This window comes from Gouania willdenowi, chromosome 15 (genome assembly GCF_900634775.1).
Source record: "Gouania willdenowi chromosome 15, fGouWil2.1, whole genome shotgun sequence".
Classification (NCBI taxonomy): Eukaryota; Metazoa; Chordata; class Actinopteri; order Blenniiformes; family Gobiesocidae; genus Gouania; species Gouania willdenowi.
This window is the reverse complement of record NC_041058.1, coordinates 35856163-35880947: the sequence shown is the minus strand read 5'-3', so window position 1 is coordinate 35880947 and position 24785 is coordinate 35856163. Positions and strand designations below refer to the sequence as shown.

The 24785-nt window shown below is 37.6% G+C and overlaps 1 protein-coding gene across 2 annotated transcripts in view; it reads right to left on the bottom strand.

Moving 5' to 3' along the window:
• The window catches only part of slc18a2 (solute carrier family 18 member 2), a 51087-nt gene that overhangs the window by 4720 nt on the left and 21582 nt on the right, over nucleotides 1-24785 (bottom strand). The window contains exons 4-15 of one of the 2 annotated variants that reach the window (XM_028469266.1): nucleotides 16377-16435; nucleotides 16128-16211; nucleotides 13650-13742; nucleotides 13209-13298; nucleotides 13088-13131; nucleotides 12391-12451; nucleotides 10856-10951; nucleotides 8358-8436; nucleotides 4070-4121; nucleotides 3152-3215; nucleotides 2950-3069; nucleotides 1842-1975 (exon numbers count right to left, since the gene is read on the bottom strand). In XM_028469266.1, the coding sequence (XP_028325067.1) occupies nucleotides 1842-1975; nucleotides 2950-3069; nucleotides 3152-3215; nucleotides 4070-4121; nucleotides 8358-8436; nucleotides 10856-10951; nucleotides 12391-12451; nucleotides 13088-13131; nucleotides 13209-13298; nucleotides 13650-13742; nucleotides 16128-16211; nucleotides 16377-16435 (976 nt within the window). Of the gene's footprint in view, nucleotides 1-1841; nucleotides 1976-2949; nucleotides 3070-3151; nucleotides 3216-4069; nucleotides 4122-8357; nucleotides 8437-10855; nucleotides 10952-12390; nucleotides 12452-13083; nucleotides 13132-13208; nucleotides 13299-13649; nucleotides 13743-16127; nucleotides 16212-16376; nucleotides 16436-24785 lie in introns of both variants that reach the window. The other variant, XM_028469267.1, reaches the window with a different exon arrangement.

The window sequence follows — 24785 nt, the reverse complement described above, 5'->3', positions numbered from 1 at the left end:
GTTAAATATTCACCATTCTAGCCATTCTGTTATATTTAACAGAATGGCTATAATGGTGAATATTTTTAATCCTTTACATGAGATTATTGTAGCTTTACTCTGTGTCTGATAATCATTTATTGTTCATTCGTTTTTCAATATAACATAAAAAATATGAAAACCATTGCATCAGAAAAAACATTTATTATTGAATGTTTTTTCCAAATGCAGTTGTTTCTATTACCAGTTTTTATTGAACTATTTAGATTTTGCGCATTTTCAACGGTAATGGTGTTATAGGTTCTGTTTATTTTAACCCTTGGGTCCTCCTTTTCTTATTCTGTCTTTGTTTATTTGGTTTGTGTTAACTTGTCTGTGTTTCAGGGTTTCCTGTTTGTGGCTCCACCCCACTGCTAACCCTCGGGAGAATGCAGAGAAAGAATGTCACTACGGTTTCACTAAGGTGATTAATAAAGGACACATTATTATTATTTGTTTTGATCTCCATTGTAAACTCTCTTTAATTGACGTAGTTGGTAAAGTTTGGTGCATTGCATTGTGGGATGTGGAGTCCTGTAGACCATGATTTGACGTCCAACACATTTCTGATGTTTTATCTGATGAATAATTAGCGTCACCTTTCAAACAAAGACCAATAACACACATCGACGTCACAGATTCACCTAAAAACACAATCTGTCTTTAGTCAAACTCTTCTTTTTCTCTGCTGCTCTGTTTATGGTTCGCTGCTGTGAGGTCACAGGTTCACAACCTTCTTTGGGTCGTGACCCCATTTTAATATAAATGTCCAGAAACCCCTGACACATTTTTTTTTTTCCAGAATTAGTTTCTGATCATGTTTACTAAAATGTGTTACAGATACAGAGTAGTTATGATTAGTGACAAGATGCCACTTCAGATATTTTTATACTGCTTTTTATTTTAACTAGATTTATATTTGAAGAAGTTTAGGTATAGGATACAGTTATTTATTGTGTGCAATGTGTATTTTTATTTTTTTTTTAATTTTTTTACCAATTACTTCACATTTCAGGTGACCCCATATGGGGTTGAAAAACACTGTTAGGTAATAATCATCAGTGACATCAATTTTTATTTTGTTTTTGTTTTTTCTATATATATATATATATATATATATATATTTGTTTTTAGTTTTTTATAGATTTTTCTTCAGTTTATTTAGTCACCACCATAGTAACTTTTTTTTTTTTAATTTCTCTCTCTTTTTTTCCTTAAGATTGATGTTTCTTTTTTATTTGTATGCCTTTTTATGACACATAGTTTGTAAAAATGTGTGTAAATGAAACTTGCAAACTCCTTCATTTTGTTGCGTGTCATTGAGGTGAGCAGATCTGGGTCCAGTAAAGAATTAAACCAAAACATCATGAATTCATCTATAAAAAATATCTGTGTGTGCGTGTTTAATTCAGAATTATATTTACATAAGGAATTAAGTGTTTACAAGGTCATTTTAAAGATGATTTCACTTTTATTCTGAATTAAAACTCCCATGTAAACGTGTGTTTCTCATACATAATATCATGCTGGTACGTTCCTTATTCCCAATTTATTCATTTAAATATATTAAAACAATAATTATCACTCTACACATTTCACAACAAACCTAAATGTCCCTGACATCCCACCTTCAAACACAACCTTATTTAACCATCCATGAAAAAGCTTCTGGCCCCTCCCACTTTTCTATAGTAATACATACTTCCTACATACACTGACCTAATAATAGTAATAGTAACAATAATAAAATAAATAAAATAAAATAAAACCCTGACCTAACCCTAACCTTCCAGCTGTGATATGAGGTGAATTTAGTATCTTACTATTTTCTCTTCTTGTCCTGGTGGGTTTCTGAGGAAGATGCAGAGAGGAGCGTATAACATGTTGACCACTCCAATGATGATCATCAGCCAGGGAAAGCCTATACTCTCAGCTATAGAACCTCCAATGGACGGGCCTGTGTGAGCAGGACAGAGATCATCACTGGAACATATAACATAGAAAATACACAATAACCAGGAAGTTCACAAACACATAGAAAGAAAAACAAATTTACAGGTTGAAATTGTTCAAGGTAGACCATGATACTAAGTTTTCCCTGAGCGCTGCCTGCAGGTACAACAGGCTGAGGAGAAACAAGTCCAGGGTTTGTGTCAATTATAATTACAATTGTGTGATTGATAATTAGTTTAAAAATATGTTGTAATCATAAGTGAATTGTAATTGAGTTCAGATTATTTGATTTTGTAACTTTAATAGTAATGGAAATTCCATAAAAACTGTCAAATAAATGTAATTAAACGCAAATCTGGTGAATCATGTTACAGTTCTATGTCTGACACATACATAGTTAATAATTATTAAAATATGTTTCAGATCAACTTTTCCCACTACCTGTCACTTCTCTTTAGAATCATTTTAAATAAATATATAAATCTATAGATATAGTGACAGAAAACAGGCTCAGACACCCACACCATAAATATTAATATATTCATTGACTAGGAAGCTTAACAAGGTAATCAATAGATGAGAAACTAATTAGATGATAGATAATATTTATTAGTGTATTTTACAGCTGATTATAGACATGGGTCAAACTAGCCCGTTAGCATTAAAGACGCTAACAGAAAGCAAACACAAGAGGAAGATTACGGTTAATGAGGATTATTTATTAAAGGCTCAGTAATTGTGATTAATTGTAATTGAACTGCTGGTTAACATACTTGTAATTGAACATGGATACGATACATGGATACTTTTTTATTTAACTCAACTTCTACTTCTAAATAAAACACTTTGGTGTAAAAAATATAATTCAAACTTTGAGTTATTAAATCATATTTCCAAATAAATAAATGCTCACTGGTTTCATTTGATAAAAGTAATGTATTAATCTCAGTGTGAACACATTAATAATGTGTGTTTTACCCAAAGCGAATCCCATACAGAACGCCACGTCAGCGATGGCATAAACGCTCCCGTAAACAGACACATGACGTAAATCCACCAGATAACCCATGATGGGCATCATAGAGGAGTCCACCATACCTGGAACACATCATCATCATCATCATCATCATCATCATCATCATCATCATCATCATCATCATCATCAGTGTTGAAAACTCACCGATAGCAAAACCAACTCCAAAGTTTGGAACGATGAGTCCATAGATGTTTGTTGCCAAAGGGACCTAAAGCAGTGGTTGGTTAACGTGGTTGTCTGAGTCAATAGAGTCACAGAATCCATATTTTCATACATTCAAAGTCAGACTAAAATTAGTATCAGTATGTACGTGAAGGTGAAACGATAGAACAAGATGATATTAAAACCTCAAAAGACGTATCGTCCACATCTACTGTTCTCCACATTGTTATGGTTTGTTCTTATTTTATTTAAAAGGTCAGACTCAGAGTAAATATGTCCACAGTTAAAGAGTAACTAAACCCCTGCTCTCTTCTGACCTGCCACTAGGAGAGAAATAAAAAAAAAAAAAAAAAAACGTGATTATGGGCGGGGCTCCTGGAGCAGTTAAGACACGCCCACTCTAAACTATAAAATCTCTAAAGAACAATCTATGCTATGCTAACTAGCTACTCAATACACACTATAGCCCTCTATTCTCTCAGTCCAACCTACTCACACAGATTGTTAAGTCCACAGGTTTTTATAGGAGGGGCGGAGCTAACAGTGAGGTATGATGGTCCAATGACGTCACAGAATCTCATTCTCAGCCAACAGCAAAATTAAATTGTAATATCCTGGTTTCAAACATAGACTGTAGAAAAAATGGACAGGACAAGCTTCCTGGTGGAGTGAAGCTTTTATTGTTAGAGCTCGTCTGCTGATTGGCTGCGGCATAGGTCATAAGCCCCGCCTCCTCAATGATAACAGATGGGATGTGGGTCAAACTGTAAAGTTTAAATACACATGTAATTTTTTTCCAAACCTGATCATTAGTTATTATTACCCTACATTGTTATTATTTTGGCTTTAAGAACGTTGAGTGGGAACAGCTACAGAGCACGCCCACTGGCCTGTACTCACACACATCACACTGAGTCCAACCACCACCATCCCAATCAGAGCACAGAGCCACCTGGAAGACAAGAAAACAGGCTCATCATCATCATCATCATCATCATCATCATCATCATCATCATCATCATCATCATCATCATCATCACCATCATCATCATCATCATCACCATCATCATCACCATCATCATCATCACCATCATCATCATCACCATCACCATCATCATCATCATCATTCATCCATTTATTAAAAGAGAGAAAGGTTCCACAAAGATTTAGAATGTGCACAACAGAACTACTGCCATGAACCTGTTACTTAAACCAATCAGATTGTGAGAAATCTCACCACAGCCCCAGTGCTTCCTAATCCACCTGATCATTTTCCCGCCTCCAACACTAACCATCCAGCTGAGCTCCAGGTTTGAACAGAAAATAATGGATGAAGAAAGTGAAGATGTTGTTTTGGTTGAAGCTTGTTTTGTTTTGTCTGCACATGCTGTTTTGTTATTGCAAAAAAATAAATTGATTTATTTTATTGCTTAATTGTGACCATCACCAGCCCTCCCTAAGGAAGGGTAAGAAATATTTTATTAGAGGGACGATATAAAAAGGGAGAGCAGTGTTACACCTAAGTGGAGGGGGAGGGGAAAGGGAGCAGGGAGGAGAGACTCAAGGTAGGAAATAGAAAGGGTGGGGAGAATAGATTGTTTTACAGTGAGGGTGAGATGTGAAGTTGTAGAATACATTGTGCTTATTATGTTGTGTAATCAAGCCAGTATAGTGACTAGTGTGAAGCTTAGCTATAATGATGGTGGCTGTGAACAGGGGGAATGAGTGAGTGGTAGTACCTAAAGCTGGTATTTGGGATTAACGTGTCTAAAGTTAAGCCCAGTATGAGTTTTATCCCACATCCCAAGGCGTGCCAGTGCATCATATACCAGTATATGTGCAAAAAACCATTACCGCAAGCTTGTTTTTAAAACACAATTTAAGGTCCTGTACTATGAAGCTGGAGTTTCTCTCTCTCTAACTTCCTCGATTTAATCCAATTAATGTGTGCTGAACTATGATACTGGCTAGCTTCTTACTGGGTAACATAGGCTAAATCACCATGGTAACATAGGCTAAATCACCATGGTAACATAGACTAAATCACCATGGTAACATAGGCTAAATCACCATGGTAACATAGGCTAAATCAGATTCAGAAAACTTTGTTGATCCAAAGGGTAATTAATTTGTAGTAAACCTCAGAACAGAACATTTACACAAACAAACACATCACAGTTCAGACCAGAGTAGAGGCTCAAGAAAACAGCAGTCCATAACAATAGAAACAGAGCACATTTCAAAAGGTCTACGTTACTTAGTAAACACGTTCCCTTTCAGTGATAGAGGGGATGAAATGATTAATTTTCCGAAAAGGTTCATAAAAACGACGTCGAGGAGGCATGAGCAAAAACTCTGAGGACAGAGCATGAAGAGGACGACCCAAGATACATTATACATTTAGCCTTCTTTAGCTCCTCCCATAGAGACTGGAAGTGTCTTTGTTTAACTCCAATGACTTTAGAGCATTTAGACAATGTTGGTTTTTATCTTTCACAGACAAAATCTTGGACCAGCAAACAAATGAAAAATTCAGGAGATCCTTTTATTTACATTAAAAGAGTTCAGTTTCACTAAAAGATAGATTCTCTACTGACCGTGTTTTAAAGTCTATATTTGTGTCAAACCGCAAGATCTGAGATATTTGTTCTTCTCCACTTTAACCACTTCACTGTGGATGGCACTGCTGCCCAAAGAGGTGCTGTGGTGCGTCTAAAATCAATAACCATGTCCTGAGTTTTTGAGACGTTTAAATCAAGATAGTTACTGTCACACCATTGGACAAACTCTGTCAACGCAGATCCTGAACGTAAGGACACCAGGACTGTGTCGTATGAAAACAAACCTATTGTTCTGAGTTACCAGGCAACTGTCCGGGGTACAGAACACACCCCTGAGGAGATCCTGTGTTAGAGATGGACGCTGGGGACATCTGACCATTTACAAACACTCGCTGGATACTGTCCGTGAGAAAGTTTCAAATCAATAAAAGAAGCTGGTCAAGCAAATTAAAAACATTGGCAAGTCTTTGAATCAGGATTTGGGGCGACATCTTATTAAAGGCAGAAGAGAAGTCAGCAAACAAAAGTTTTATCACAGTGCTTGTACACAGTGGTCAGTATGAAGAGTCCTCCACACCCTTGTTTTGCTGGTAGATAAACTCAAGTTTTCCCTCAGTTAAAAAAAAAAAATCTCAGACTTTAAAATTTTCTCAAAGGTTTCATCACAAGTGATGTGAGTGAAATCACTGAAGTCCTTCAAAGTATTTGATTTGGGAATCAGGATTACAGTTGAAATTTTCCACAGAGTTGGAATCTGACCATGATCTCCACAACTTTGAAATAGTCTGCTATAAAGCGCACTAAGCAGGGTGGCACAGTGTGCAGGGTACGCCCACAGATGGCATCAGGACCCCTCACTTCCCCCACCTTCACTTTTCTGAGTAAGGCAGCCACCAGGTTTTGTAAGATCACAATTTCCTTTTTTGATTTGAGAGACTCTTTACAAGCAGAAACCTTTTCTAAAAGCTCCGCCCTCTCAAATCTACCAAAAAAGAGTTAAAAACACTTGGTAGATCATAATCTTGCACTCCATTTACACTAATAGGTTTATTGTTCCCTTTTTTATGATTATTGGGTCCATGCATTTGATGCCTTGACAGGCTGCTTTAAGTTCACCACTGCTGTAACTTCATGATCATCACCATGGTAACTTAGGCTAAATCACCATGGACCAATCAGATTAAACGTAACGCATCACATCATAGCTGACCAATCAGATTAAACGTAACGCATCACATCATAGCCGACCAATCAGATTAAACGTAATACATCACATCATAGTTGACCAATCAGATTAAACATAACGCATCACATCATAGCTGACCAATCAGATTAAACATAACGCATCACATCATAGCCGACCAATCAGATTAAACATAACGCATCACATCATAGCTGACCAATCAGATTAAACGTAATGTATCACATCATAGCCGACCAATCAGATTAAACGTAATGTATCACATCATAGCCGACCAATCAGATTAAACATAACGCATCACATCATAGCCGACCAATCAGATTAAACATAACGTATCACATCATAGCCGACCAATCAGATTAAACGTAATGTATCACATCATAGCCGACCAATCAGATTAAACATAACGTATCACATCATAGCCGACCAATCAGATTAAACGTAATGTATCACATCATAGCCGACCAATCAGATTAAACATAACGCATCACATCATAGCCGACCAATCAGATTAAACATAACGCATCACATCATAGCCGACCAATCAGATTAAACATAACGCATCACATCATAGCCGACCAATCAGATTAAACATAACGCATCACATCATAGCCGACCAATCAGATTAAACATAACGTATCACATCATAGCTGACCAATCAGATTAAACATAACGCATCACATCATAGCCGACCAATCAGATTAAACATAACGCATCACATCATAGCTGACCAATCAGATTAAACGTAATGTATCACATCATAGCCGACCAATCAGATTAAACATAACGCATCACATCATAGTTAACCAATCAGATTAAACGTAAAGCATCACATCAGATTATACCTAATGTACGGCACCAAAACATAATTAAATAAAGGATATTTTCACAGTTTTGTAGTTCATAAATGTATCTATATTTAGAACCTGGAGATTTATTTTACTTTTAATTGAATTAATTGGTTATTTTATTTTAAAAACTAATTGCACATGTGAACAAACCTGATGTCTTTGTAGAAAATAAATTAAATTGTAATTGTAGTAGATTGTGTCTCTTCTTTTTTAAGTTTCTACATGTTTACTGTATGTAAGGGACCCGTACCAAGATTTATTACTAACAATAAACTAAAGTAACTTTTACTCTGAGTACTTTTTAATTCAGCTACTTTTTACTTGTACATAAGTAGCTATATCAGTACTCTTTACACTTCTGTATATCATTGAACATTTTGTCCACAAACATCTGTATTCTACTGGTTCCAGTGGTTTTACTGCTACTGGTTTCAAAAGCAGACGATGATATTATTCCAGTTGTAGACGTGAGCACACAGAGATCTAGATGCTTTTAATAAAGTGAAAACTCATTTGGAGGAGCAGATGCACAGATATCACAGAGGAACAGAGATAAAGACCCTCCCACTCCCTACCTCCCCATCCTGTGAGCCAGCGTCCCAAAGATATAGGTTCCAATAAGGTAGGAGACGGATGCTGGTAGGAAGGCAACACCTGTGGCACAAACAAACAGATAAGCTGATGTCTATCACTGACCCACGGCACATCTTTCATTGTGTGTAATGAAGACGTGTGTTCTCCAGCTGCCAGCCTGTGACACGCTAATATCCTGTTCCTCTCTCTGCCTTTTTATCTGACTTCATACACAACAAACTCATCACAGCCTCCATTCTTCCATCGTCAGTGAGCAAACAATAGCACATGTTACATATACAGTATACGGATGTCTGAATGAAGATGCTCAGGTTCAGCAAATTCCAATATTTAAAAACCTTCAAAAAAGTGCAAATATAAACAGTGTTGTTAGTATTTGTGTATTTTAGATTTCAGCAGCTACTTTACTATCCTCCCTACCAGCTCATGTTAGGTACTGCAGTGGTTCTCAACCTTTTCACCCCCAAAATAAAGGCCCCATAGAGCAGGGACCCTCCAAAATAAAGGTTCCATAGAGCAGGGACCCCCACTGTGTCTGAAGGTGATTGAACACAGACATGAACATTGAAGAACAGTCATGTGGAGACAGGACCATCTATAAGGGGGAATAAAGGAGAGATTTTTGGGGTCCATCCATAAAGTCAGTAAAATGATGGTCCATTGTTCTATGAATCTGTGATAACCACATTTATTTATTCATCTGAATAATATTCACTGTTATCCAGGAACGTTTATTATTATTATTATTATTATAGTCATCTTAAAGATGGAAATCATGGTTTTAATCACTAATAAAATGGTTCAAAGTGACCAAAAATGGTGGAAAAGGAGGTGAAATGAGATTTTAAAAACCAAAGAAATTGGTTAAAAGTTGTAAATTAGAGTGGATAAAAACAGACAGAAAAAGTGGTAAAATGTAGGAAAAATGTGTTTAAACTGGCAAATAATGGGCATGACAAATGGTTAATGTAAAAATAATCATCACATATAATGAAAAGATGTTAAAAGTGACAATAATAGGTCAACATATGTGACATTAGGTGTAAAAGTGATAGAAAAGGTTAATAAGTGCTGAACATGTCTGGAAAGTGGAAAAAATGTGGAAAATACATTAAAATGTGATGTAGAAGTGTCAGAAATGGGAGAAATGTAGCAAAATACATTAAAAGGAGCAAAAATATGGCAAGAAAAAGTGATGGTGAGTTTGGTGGAGTTGTAGAACAATAGTAAAAATAAGCAAAAATGAGCTCAAATTGTTCAAAACATATTCTGTTTCTTGAAGGCATTTAGTGACCCCCTCCCAGTGTCTTGCGACCCCAAATGGGGTCCTGATCCCAAGGTTGAGAACCCCTGAGGTAGAAGTGTGGACGCACTACACTGTATACACTTCAGTGAGTTGGTTAAACTGAACACACAGGTCTGTACACATGTTGTAGCACCAGATGTTTTTAACATGTGTCTATCTCGTCACCCCCCCCCCCCCTTTCTCTCTCCCTCCCTCCCTCCCCCTCCCCCTCTCTGTCTCTGTCTCTCTCTCTCTCTCTGTCTCTCTCTCTCTCTCTCTCTCATGTTGTCTTAGCGCTGGAGCTAACAGTTCAATTACAATGAATCCCAATTACTAAGCCTTTAATAAATAAGCCTTATTAAACGTAACCTCCCTATTGTGTTAGCTTTCTGTTAGCATCTGTAACGCTAACGGTCAGTTTGACCCATGTCTATAATCAGCTGTAAAATACACTAATGTGGGTGTTTGAGCCTTTTTTCTGTCACTATAGCCATAGTTTTACATATATCCATCCATCTTCATACCCGCTTATTCCCGTTTATCAGGGTCGCGGTGGTCTGCTGGTACCAATCTCCGGCTCTCATAGGACGCTGGGCAGGGGTACACCCTGGACAGGGCACCAGTCCATCACAGGGCAACACAGACACAGACAACCATTCACTCTCTCATTCACTCCTATGGGCAATTTAGAGACTCCAATCAACCTTAGTCATGTTTTTGGATGGTGGGAGGAAGCTGGAGAACCCGGAGGAAACCCACGCAGCACAGGGAGAACATGCAAACTCCACACAGAAAGGGCCCAAGTCCACCCCAGGGCTTGAACCCAGGACCTTCTTGCTGTGAGGCGGATGTGCTAACCACTAAGCCACCGTGCGCCTTAGTTTTACATATATTTTAAAAATAATGAAATATTCCTGAAGAGAAGTGACAGTTAGTGGGAAAAGTTGATCTGAAACATATTTTAATAATTATTAACTACGTATGTGTCAGACATAGAACTGTAACATGGTTCACAAGGTTTGTGTTTAATTACATTGTAATTGACAGTTTTTTATAGAATTTCCGTTACAATTACAAAGTCAATTATCTGGACTCACTTATTGGGATTTTTCTGAACCATTTTCTATTTGGACTAATTGTTATAATTAGTGTCGTATGAAACATGTGCAGGGTGTTTTGTGCTCATACTCATACCGAGCTGCCACTTCCTGGCACACATGGTCTCCATCATCCAGATGGGCAGAGTGGGCTCCATCATGGCGATGGCCATGTTCCCAAAGCAGATAGCACCTGTAGACGATAGTGTTCAACTGTGAAAGAGTATCAGGCCAACGCTCACACCTGATTGGTCAATGTTTGAACACACACAAATAAAAAAGTCAGATAGAGTTAGAATTATACAAAGCTGTGGAAAACAACCACAGATATCCAGAACATAAGCTGGAAGAGAAGTCACAAAGTTGGGATCTAAGGGCTAAACGGAGCTAAAGGGAGGGGTTTTCTACCATCAATCAGGCATCATGCTGAGCCCCAATAAAGCTAGGGTGACCTGCTTTTACCCAGACATGTTCTCTTTTCACGTCTTTTCTGGATTTTACAAACTAAACACATCTAGGGGAACACGTTAATCTAAATGACCATGACTCAGCTAATATTTGCTCTGTCTGAGAAATTCCACCAGTTTCTAAAAGCCAATGAGTTGCAGTATTACGTGATTACGGTAATTTTACTCACACGTGATGGAATCATTAAAGACGCTGCTTTGTTTTGACCAAATCATCACAAACAAGGAAAAGAGAAGAGAGACTAAAGTCCAAGATGGATTAAAAGAGAACAAATACTGATGGATTTAATAAATAAACAACATGATGAAGAACCTACTGGATGATCAAACCTCCATGGAGGTTCACAGAGGGATTAGAAAACCAAGGAGACACAGGTAGAAACTTTGAACGTAAGAAGTTAAAGTCAAGTTTCCATCATCTGGTCTAGACCTCATCACCTCCCGTCTCCATGACAACAGACAGAATAAAGCTGAGTCAGCATGTAACCATAGGATGGAAACTTTCAGTTATTTATTGAAGTGTTTATTTAATGATTATGTAATGTTCTGTAAGCCTGAGTTTGTTTTTTACACTTTTTTATTTCCAGGAGAAGTTTCAAGGACAGATTGTTATAATGTATAATAAATAGGGATGTAAAGATTCATTCAACTCCCGATACAATTCGATTTACGATACTGGGTTTTTGGTTATTTGGGGATATAAAATTAAACACATAGGGTTGGGGTACATTTTTTTCCAGTATCTAGTGAAGACGTGCAACTGGTGGCAATACAAATACAAATAACATACAAAAAAAAATTAGGAAAAATTTTAATAAAATAAATAAATAGGACTATTTAATTACAATCATAAAATCCTACTTATTATGTGGTAAAATGTAAGAGTTTTGAAACACTGATTTAAAACATTTTAATGCCAATTAAAACCTTATTTTTAAATTCAGGAATTTCATGCCTTTTAAGACTTTTTAAGGATCCGTGGGAACCCTGTTATTTATCTACTATATTGTATTTTGTTGTTACAAGGTAGATTGAAGAATACGTGGAGTTCTTTGAGTATGAAGAGGTCGACCAAGTATCGTCTTAATTAAAAGTCAAACTATGGTCTCCCTACTAAAACAGTGTGGATCCTGTAGCCGTCACAGGGCACACGTTAGTTTCTCACCTGCTGCAATCAGAATGTACGGATCCTTGATCAATGTCAACAGAGACGTTCCTTTCTGACTCTAAAGACCAAAGCAGAGACACAATCAACCACAGCAGCAACATGCACACACACACACACACACACACACACACACACACACAGCATCTTAATGGATCCTCCACCGTTCATACAAATCTGTTATTATCTACTAGTATTAGTGTGATGTCTTTTCAAAAATGAGACTATTTTACAGTTTTAGAGCTTGTGTTCCTCCATCCTAAAACTTTTCTGAATCTAATATTTTTTTTATAAATTATGAAATCCATCTCTTTTATTTTTTATCAAAAACTCCTCCCACAATTTTTGCCCACTGCGAATCAAAATGTTTAACTTTAAACATATACTTGCCAATTCTTGCTATATTTTCAATGCTCATAAAAATAAAAATGTAATTAACAATTGAAAAAGTTGGAGTTAATAGTAATTGTAATTATAATTATAATTATAATTGAACCCAACCTCCTATCGAGGTTTGGGTTGTTCTTCTAGTGAACTTTCTCATCATTTCCGATGCTGTCACCAGCACTTCCTGTGTTTACCTGAGAGTCTAATGAGGAAAAAGGCCAACATGGGTTAATGCTGAGTCATTGTAAAGGTCATCTCAATAAAAGCAGATAAGCTTCAGGAAATGAAGTATAAAGGTAAACAGACCCACCTCTGGTTCCACCTTCGTAGGCTGGAGAACAAAGAGCTGCAGAGCTGTGGAGACAAAGGGTCTTCATGCTAAACACTCATCATTATTAAACATCTGTGTTCTTTAACATTTACAGACGTACCTCCATCAAATACAGCGAGGAACGCCAGAACCAGGAACGGAGCCGTTTTCCCAACAAACTCATACATGACGCTGCCAAACGGAGGTCCAACTGTGACGGACACAACACAACATAACACAACACAACACAAATGACTGCCATCATGTGATATATACAGCAGTTGGAGTTTCATTTAATATGTGTATTTGGAGGGACTGAGATATCTACAACTGGATTATTTGGTCAATTACATACAATTATTAATTGATTCTCTGTCATTTTTATTTTCTGCTTGAGGCCAGATAGATATAACAGTAATCTGTACACCTCTGTAATGAATTTAGTGAGCATCTGACTTTAAATGTCATTTAGTTACACACACACACACACACACACACACACACACACACACACACACACACACACACACACACACACACACACACACACACACACACACACCTAGCACTCCCATAGCCAGTCCTCCCAGGGCGATCCCGATGGCGTGACCTCTTTCCTCATCATCAGTGTAAACACTGGCCAACATTCCCATTCCTGGCAGAGACACAACCACAGCTTAGATCAGTGTTAGGAACATGAGTTATTACACTAATTACACCACAGGAAATTATACTTTCATTGCATCAACGATTGTACAAAACCACAGCATTTTAAAGAGAAAAGAGAGGAATGTGAAGAATACAGACTGAATTTATGAGAAATATTATGAAGATAAAGTCCTACTGTCACAAGAAAAAGAGTCATAATTCGAGGAGGACGTAAGAATAAGTCATCATTTTGTGAAAAAAAGTCATAATTTTAAGAATAACTACAGAGACATGTGATCTGTGCAGGACTTTGTGAAGTTCTACTTTACTCTAGGTTTGACAAATAAGGAAATACTTTATTTTTTGGTCCATCTGCATCACATTATCATCATCAGCATCACAACTTTAAAAAGAATATGAAAGAAAATGTGTTTATTTCAGCGGAAAAAACACAACTTCATTTCTGTACTATTTCAAGATTATTTTATCATATTTTTAATTTATTCTCATAATATTACAATTTTATTCTCATTATGTTTAAAGTTTATTCTATATCATACTATTATCTTTAAGTTTATTATTATTCTCATAATAATGGGTAACACTTTATAATAACATCTATAAAGGTTAAATAATGGTAAATAGATAGTTAATTAACCTTTAGTTTATAATTATTTACTGTTAAACAATGAAATTATAGTTAATAATGTTTTTTAATGATTTGTAATACTATAATTGCTGTAATATTAACAGTTTATTGATGCACACATTATAACATATTATACACTTTATAAAATGTTTGTTAATGATTAACAAAGGATTAGTAAACCCTGATTATGGTTTATAAAACATCTATAAACATTACAGGGAACAGGGAGGAGAGATTCAAGTTAGAAAATGGAAGTGTGGGAAAGATTTGATTATTGTAAAGTGAGATGTGTAGTTATAGTTGTGTATATTGTGCTTATTGTGTTGTGTAATCAATCCAGTCAGGTGACCAGTGTGAAGCTTAGCTATAATGGTGGTGTCTGTGGACAGAGGGAATGAGTGAGTGGTAAAACCTAAAACAGGTATTTAGGATCAACGTGTCTAAAGTTAAGCCCAGTTTTATCTACAGTCTAAGACATGTCAGTGTATCATAGACCAGTGTATGTGTAAGAACCTCTACTGTAAACCCAAGTGCTGCTCCGGACCTGGAGATGCAGCCAGGCTAGCAGAAAGAGCGGGCCCAGGGAGCCCAGGCAACCCCCCCATGGCCGAACAGCCCTCCAGATGCCCCTAAAACGCAAAGCCGAGAGGCAGCCACTGCCCCCCACATACACACCCGAGAAAGCACCAAGGAACCGAGGACCCAGCGCACCTCACCACCAATCCCAACCCCCAAGGCCCCCCACCAACATCCACCCCAGCATCACAACCCCTACCCCCGCACCCAACCCAACAAGGGAAGGGCCCAGACAGCCCCCAGCCCGGGACCCCAGCAGAGGAGCCATGGCCCATGCAAAAAAAATCATACCAAGGAACCGAGGACCCAGCACACCTCACCACCAATCCCAACCCCCAACCCCAAGGCCCCCCACCAACATCCACCTCACCATCACAACCCCAAGGGGAGGGCCCAGACATCCCCCAGCCCGGGACCCCAGCAGAGGTGCCATGGCCCACGCCCAGTAGAAGGCCAGAGCCAATGCCGAATGGGTAGCCGGCGAGAGCAGCCCGCCCAGGGATAACGACCACATCCTCGGCCACCCAGGGCAACAAGGGGACGCTGCGTGCCACACCGACAGAGCCCCCCAGAGCTCCCTAGGTCACCTTTTTTTTTTTTTTTTTTTTTTGACGCCGCCAGCGCGATGCGCCTTAATTATTGCTAAAGTCAACGCTCTCTACAGGGAGGCGGCCCCGGCCCCCCTGACAAGAAAGGACGCCAACCCCGCCACCCACCGACCAATAAGCAGGTGAACCCAAGCACCCCCAGCCAGGCACCGCCACCCCACACCAAGTGCTGCCAGCAGAGCCCCATCCCATCCCCCCCCCCGACATGGAGACCACCCCCGATCACCCGCGCGCCGACACAAGACACCCCCCCGACGCCAGCACAGCCCAGAGCGCGGAGGGCCCCAGGCCACCAGTCAGCTCCCAGCAGACGCCCCACCCAAAGACCCACCCCCTGGACACCCCTGTCCCGGCACAACGAGCTGACCAACCACAGCTGACCAACCACTCCCGACACGGATCCGCCAGGGCAAGAACCACAGGCCGTGCCCCGACACACCCATCCTGAACAACTTTAGGGGAGGCCCCCACAAGGGCAAGGCCCCATTTTAGCTTGAAAAGGAAAGGTAGAAGTAATCAACCGAGAGTGTGAAAATAAACGTGTAAATTATGTACGTACCTGCCACAGAGGAGCAGGACGAACCTACGCCCTGAAGAGAACGAGCCACAAACAGCAGAGCGTAGCTGGATGAGAACGCAAACACTACACCACAGAGAGAACATGAGAATCATAAACCCTTCACACACACACACACACACACACACACACACACACACACACACACACACACACACACACACACACACACACACACACACACACACACACACACACACACACACACACACAGATGAGGAAAGAACTTACTGATCGTAGAGATGAACATGATACAGAAGCCGATGAATATGGGAGGTTGGTATCCTATTCTGAGAAGAGAAGAAAAAATAAAATAAAAGAGAAGAAAATAAATGAGGAGAAAAAAAAGATACACTGTAAAATAACCGTAAAGTGCTGGCAGCAGCAGACGCCTGTACTTTACTGTATTTTTACAGTATTCAAACTGTTGACCAATTTCACAGTCTATTACAGTAAAGACAAAATGCAGTATAATTTAGTAATTATTTTAATTTACAGCAACATTCTGGAATTACTTTAAATTTTCACAGTTTACTGTAGACAGGCATAATACAGTGACTCAGCACTTTAGAATATCTAAAATCTCAATATTCACTGCAATCAAAATTAAAGTTGTTCTGTGGGCGACAGAGAAGTGCTTAAACCTATATGCTAAATAATTAATAAACAATTTACAAAGGATATAAATCACACATATTTATTTAAACAGGCAGTGTCAACATGAATACAGCTACTGTAAAATACAATAATATTAAAAAAGAAACAAGAAATTGTTAGATATCTCAGATAAATAAGCCAAAGAGATTCTGAGTAGTAAAATAAAATAAATAGTGTCTGCTGGACATAATGGCTTAGATTATCAGAGATCTATAGTAGTATGGTGAAGTCTGTGTGTATAGCTCTATAGCTTGTGCTTTACCATTAAAGAGTCCTGTAAGGCACATGTTTACCTCTGTGAAGTATCAGTGCATTATTATATTAGTCTGAGTATGTGTAGATAGTTGTGATTCAGGAATCTTCTCAGTCAGGGAGAGATGATCTTCACCATGCTCGTCATAGTTCTTCTCCATGGTTTTATTCCAGTGTTGTCGTTCTAAAACAACAACAAACACAATAATAAAACATAACTCAAAATGTACAAGAACATTATTGCTTCTAAATCTGATCAAATCAAAGTATTTTATAAGTTAATGTCAGCTTTTCAGAACAATATGAAAAACTGAGAGCAAGAGACAAGATGGAGCTCACTGACCTATGAAGTGTGATTCTAAGTCCATGAGGTTCTTCACTAGTGGAGACGTGTGTTCACTTCTTCTGGACCATCATATCCATCTTCTTCAGATGGCCTTTGATCTTCTCTGCAGGTTGAAATGCACACAATCACAATAGTGATGGATCAGTGATTGAATGAAAACTACATTTTATATTTCAAGTTATTTAACATAAGGTGATGTAACTCATTCACATGTACTGATATCAGGAGATATTTTGTGTAATTTTGCAGCTTGATTTTCCGATCACATCTTTCTGTATCTTGGAAGTATTTTATGTGCTGAACATTGCACTACAGCCTAATCACAGACATCTTAGTTAAAGCTTATAGACAGTGTTATCTGAGTAAATATTAAGACGCTGTAGAATTACTCAATATATGTTGTATTCTGGTTTGAATGGCTGAAGTTTTTTTGTGTTGTGTGTTGAGATATGTTTAGTTACGTGACCTGAACCCCAGTTTTCTGCTGCTCATGTCTGATCGGAGTCTGAATTCATGTCTCTGTCAATAAATACCACCTTATGTTAAAAAATCCAAACTATCCGTGTGAGTGTGCACATCTGTGATTATTCAGGTTTTAGTTTGAACTAAATTAATAAATAAAATAAAAAATCTATAATGATGACAATGGAATGAATGAGTCTTACCTCTGAATGAGTACATAAAGGATGGTGTGATGTCTTTAGATATTATACGACCATCCAGCATAGTGACTAGCCCTGTTCCACCTGAAACATCAAGTAATAGCAACATTATTTACTTCATAAAGTCTTCTATAAAGTCTCAGAACAATGACCAGTCTATTATATGAAACAATGAAAATGAAATGCATACCAAGCAGTATCAGAAGGAGGAGCGAGGGTTGCCCTAATGTCAGCTACACAGGTAGACACCTGTAAAGAACAAAGACATTCATATTATGAAACAAATCCTGCAGTCTAATCATTAAAAATAATATTATCTCATGAACAAGGATTAACGTTAGCTTACTTGGCTTAGCTCAATGTTGAACACATTTCCTTCAAACTAGAAATTAAAATCACAGCATCTCTGTTTCATCATTTCACTGTTTCATCATCCACCAACTGTAGTTTGCTGGTAAAAATCCCTAAATTCACTCTGCTAATGTACATACAGTACGTTCTTCATCTCTGTCATGCAGGCCTTGCCTAGTTGTGCTAACGTGACTGTGTAGCATTAACATGCACAGCAAAATAAAATGCTAATAATAAATACATACTGTAAGAGAACACACTCATTCACTCGGCAACTTTCTGAGCAACTGTTTGATTTCAAACAACTTCTGTTGTATTTTACTGGAAACGAAACAAAGATACGTTCGTTTTTAATTACCTGTTATTTGTAGATGAATAATCCATAGATGCAGAGGAAGCAGGATTTCTTCTTCATGTGCATCAACACGCGTCTCCAATGTTCTGGGAGGAGAACTTTAGTTTACTGTAATTTATCACATTAACATACACTGTTGAAGGCCTGTGTGCTTTTATTTTATGTTGAACAACCCACAATGCATTGCAAACTACAGTACAAAACTGTATTACATTAATACAGTATTGTGCTGTTGGATATTGGCCGGAAATTAAAAGCAATTTCTTACAGTGTAGAGAGAAGAGAAAACAGCTGTTACATAATAACATAATATTATATATTCTCATAATATTACAATTATATTCTCATAATGGTACATGTTTATTCTATCTCGTACTATTAGGTATTGAGTCTATTTTTGTAATATTTAAAAATGTGTTTTCATAATATTACAAGTTTGTTCTCACAATATTCTGGATTACTGGATTTTGTGACAAATTATCAATGAAATTGATGACATTTTGTATAATAATTGGAGAAAAATTGCAGGATTTTTCATTAATGTAGATTAAAAGTGAAATCTCATGATATTATAACTTTATTCTCTTAATATTATGACTTTATTATCATAATATTACAAGTTTATCCTCATACTATGACAAGTTTATTTAGTAATATTTTGAATTTCTTCTCTTAATATAACCATTTTAATCTCATAAAATTACAAGTTTATTCTCATAATATTACACATTTAATCTCATAAAATTAGTTAGTCCACTAACAAACTGCAGCAGAATTTAATCCAGTTTGTTGAGGACTTTGCCAAATATTATTTGGGAACTATCTTACAGTGGCTGAAAAGTGCAAAACACATTTACAAATACCGCAACACATTTACAATTTTGAAAAAAATATACATAATCAGTGTTTCCATATTTGTTAATTAGTTTTGACCTTTTGTAAAAGTGTTGCAGTAATTTGTAAATGTGTTTTGTACTTCTCAGCCACCATACTATCTGAAATTAAAATGATAAAAGCTGTGAAACATCATGAACAAAGAGTTTCTAAGCTAATGTATCTACAGCTGTCAGAACAAAGGTGACACACAATGTGTAGTAAATGTCGTAACATCCACTACACACTCATTGAGCATATACTATAGTATATACTGTCTACTGTATACTATAGTATATACTGTCTACTATATACTATAGTGTATACTGTCTACTGTATACTATAGTATATACTGTCTACTGTATACTGTAGTTTATATACTGTCTACTATATACTATAGTGTATACTGTCTACTGTATACTGTAGTATATATACTGTCTACTATATACTATAGTGTATACTGTCTACTGTATACTATAGTATATACTGTCTACTGTATACTGTAGTTTATATACTGTCTACTATATACTATAGTATATACTGTCTACTGTATACTATAGTATATATACTGTCTACTGTGTACTATAGTGTATACTGTCTACTCTATACTATAGTATATACTGTCTACTCTATACTATAGTATATACTGTCTACTCTATACTATAGTATATACTGTCTACTCTATACTATAGTATAAACTGTCTACTGTGTACTATAGTATATACTGTCTACTGTATACTATAGTATATATACTGTCTACTGTATACTATAGTATATACTGTCTACTGTAATATATACTGTCTACTGTGTACTATAGTATATATTGTCTACTGTATACTATAGTATATACTGTCTACTGTAATATATACTGTCTACTGTGTACTATAGTATATATTGTCTACTGTCTACTGTAATATATACTGTCTACTGTGTACTATAGTATATACTGACTACTGTAGTATATACTGTCTACTGTGTACTATAGTATATACTGACTACTGTATACTGTAGTATATACTGTCTACTGTGTACTATAGTATATACTGACTACTGTATACTGTAGTATATACTGTCTACTGTGTACTATAGTATATACTGTCTACTGTATACTGTAATATATACTGTCTACTGTGTACTATAGTATATACTGACTACTGTATACTGTAGTGTATACTGTCTACTGTGTACTATAGTATATACTGTCTACTGTATACTGTAGTGTATACTGTCTACTGTGTACTATAGTATATACTGTCTACTGTATACTACAGTATATATACTGTCTACTGTATACTATAGTATATACTGTCTACTCTATACTATAGTATGTATACTGTCTACTGTATACTATAGTATATACTGTCTACTGTATACTGTAGTGTATACTGTCTACTGTGTACTATAGTATATACTGACTACTGTATACTGTAGTGTATACTGTCTACTGTGTACTATAGTATATACTGACTACTGTATACTGTAGTGTATACTGTCTACTGTGTACTATAGTATATACTGTCTACTGTATACTGTAGTGTATACTGTCTACTGTGTACTATAGTATATACTGTCTACTGTATACTGTAGTGTATACTGTCTACTGTGTACTATAGTATATACTGTCTACTGTATACTGTAGTGTATACTGTCTACTGTGTACTATAGTATATACTGTCTACTGTATACTGTAGTGTATACTGTCTACTGTGTACTATAGTATATACTGTCTACTGTATACTGTAGTGTATACTGTCTACTGTGTACTATAGTATATACTGTCTACTGTATACTGTAGTGTATACTGTCTACTGTGTACTATAGTATATACTGACTACTGTATACTGTAGTGTATACTGTCTACTGTGTACTATAGTATATACTGTCTACTGTGTACTATAGTATATACTGTCTACTGTATACTGTAGTGTATACTGTCTACTGTGTACTATAGTATATACTGTCTACTGTATACTATAGTGTATACTGTCTACTGTATACTATAGTATATACTGTCTACTGTATACTATAGTATATATACTGTCTACTGTATACTATAGTATATACTGTCTACTCTATACTATAGTATGTATACTGTCTACTGTATACTATAGTATATACTGTCTACTCTATACTATAGTATATATACTGTCTACTGTATACTATAGTATATACTGTCTACTCTATACTATAGTATATATACTGTCTACTGTATACTATAGTATATACTGTCTACTGTATACTATAGTATATATACTGTCTACTGTATACTATAGTATATATACTGTCTACTGTATACTATAGTATATATACTGTCTACTGTATACTATAGTATATACTGTCTACTGTATACTATAGTATATACTGTCTACTGTATACTATAGTATATATACTGTCTACTGTATACTATAGTATATATACTGTCAACTGTATACTATAGTATATACTGTCTACTGTATACTATAGTATATATACTGTCTACTATAGTATATATACTGTCTACTGTATACTATAGTATATACTGTCTACTGTATACTATAGTATATATACTGTCTACTGTATACTATAGTATATACTGTCTACTGTATACTATAGTATATATACTGTCAACTGTATACTATAGTATATACTGTCTACTGTATACTATAGTGTATACTGTCTACTGTATACTATAGTATATATACTGTCTACTGTATACTATAGTGTATACTGTCTACTGTATACTGTAGTGTATACTGTCTACTGTGTACTATAGTATATACTGTCTACTGTATACTATAGTATATACTGTCTACTATATACTATACAGTGAAGTGCCGTCAGGGTCGGCAAGGTAGGCAGTGCCTACACAAGGGTGAATTGATATTTTGATTATTTGTTGTAATTATAATATAATTATAAATTATTTATTTTCCATTTCCAATAGCCTACAGTACCTATAAGTTTGAAAGTGTCCGCATTTTGTGCCTTTCACAGCCCAAATGACTAAACAGTGCTATTTCCTGGAACAGCTACACAGTCTCACTCCGCTGTAAGGCAGAGGGAGGCCACGCCCCCTCCCAAAGGCACGTTGCTGCTCTGCCTCTGTTGCCATTGCGTGTTTTGACGTGTTTGCGCATGCGCAGTCAGGTTGTAACGATTCACCTGTCTCTTCTAAGGCGATAAAGCTACAACGCACTTTTAGGTAACGGATGGATCTGTCTACCAGCAGGAATGAATGCCAACACACACACCAACACATAAAAATAGCTTTGGCTTTATCAATCAATCAATCAATCTTTTATTTGTATAGCGCCAAATCATAACCAATGGTATCTCAAGACACTTTAGGTATTATCCTTGTATTTCAGGCAGTTTAAAGAATATCCCACCCAAACGCTCAAGCGTAAACCCATGTACAAACAAACAAAAACAAAACTACGCCCTATGGCGCGAGGAAAACCATTGTTTGGCTGTACATAAAAAGTCCATGCAACCTGAAGTCCAAACCCCAAAGCCTTGTTCCCACCGCAGGCTCGGTCAAACACCAAACGGCTGCCCTCCCGTGCATCCGAAGTTGGACCAGATGATCCCAGCAGCTCTGTGAAGCGTTATTCCATCCGTCAATGGACGATCGAGGAAACACAAAGGGTACAATCCACAAAGAGGTTAGCTCCACGGTATCGCAGTTCTGGGCAGTATCAAGTCGGCGTGTGACGGCACAACACTGTGCCTCTGCGCACACAACCTGTTCCCCTCATATAGCGGTAACATCTCCAATTCACAACTGCTTTCATACAGTTCCAATAATACACCAGTACTAAGAAAAAAAAGACCATAATTAAATGATTTTATATCCTCTGTGACCAGGTTCTGCACAATAAATGACATTTTAAAGGGGCTGGCTCACCCCTGCTGGGGGACCTATGCGGTCCTTACATTCCCCCCCCCAGCCAGCGGCTTATCAGGACCGACGAAGGGCTTCTTGTCAACTACATTAATAGTGTCCACCTTCCCCTGATCTGTCATCCAGTGAACTTGGTAGTTCACAGGGCATAATTTTTTCTCTACTCTAGCAGGCCCTTTCCAACGAGGCACAAGTTTAGCAATGAACTTAATGGAAGCTTTGTACAGCGGGTGCGACCTAACCCAGACCAGACTACCAACGGAAAAGTGTACCTCCCTGCATCGTGCATTGTAGTATTTGGCTTGTCTAGTTTTGGACACGCCCACATGTTTTTCGACCTCCTCCCGCAACTGTGTGTGTGTCTGAAAGGTGAGATATGCGGATGTGCATGGCGCTGGAGCTCTGTGCACTAGTCTCTCGAGTGGCCCCTTCAGCTCTCTTCCCATGGTCAGCATGGCAGGCGTGGCACCCGTGGTTTCATGCACAGCGGTGTTGAGGGCCAAACAGAGCTCAGGTAGCCACTTGTCCCAGTCCTGGTGATGGTTTCCAACATAGGACGCCATCATGGTTTTCAAGGTGCGATTGAATCTTTCCGTCATGTTGGTTTGGGGGTGGTATGCTGTTGTAAGTTTTTGTGTCACGCCCCATGTTTCACACACTTGGGCCATCAACTGACTCGCAAACTGGGGTCCCCGATCAGACACCATGAACTTGGGAATTCCCCAGCGTGTGAAAATCTCATTCTTGAGGATCTTGCAGACCTTGGGTGTCTTTGCATCTTTCATGGTGAACGCTTCAACCCATCTACTGTAGTAGTCCACCGCTACCATCAGTATGGAGTTTTGATCTTTGCTGAGGGGAAATGGTCCCATGAAGTCCCCCCCGATCATTTCTCCTGGGACTTTCACCTCCAATGATTGGAGGAGTCCAGCTGGTTTCTCATTGGGACTTTTGTACTGCTGGCACGTACTGCAGATAGGGACGTAATTCCAGACATCCCTTCGGACTGTGGGCCACCAAGCCACCTGAAGAACCTTCAACAGAGTTTTCATCCAACCAAGGTGTCCTGAAGGGACTGTCATAGGACTACATGGCACTACTAGCTGGTAGTTGTAACCCCCATGTTTGGATGGTACCCCCCTGTACCACACACCCTGCTGGAGATGACAATGAATACGGCCTTGGAGAGATCTTGGTAGGTCAGCCCAGTAGGTTTTGGGAACGGCTAAGAGGACTTGCCCTTCAGAACCTTGGGGAGCAT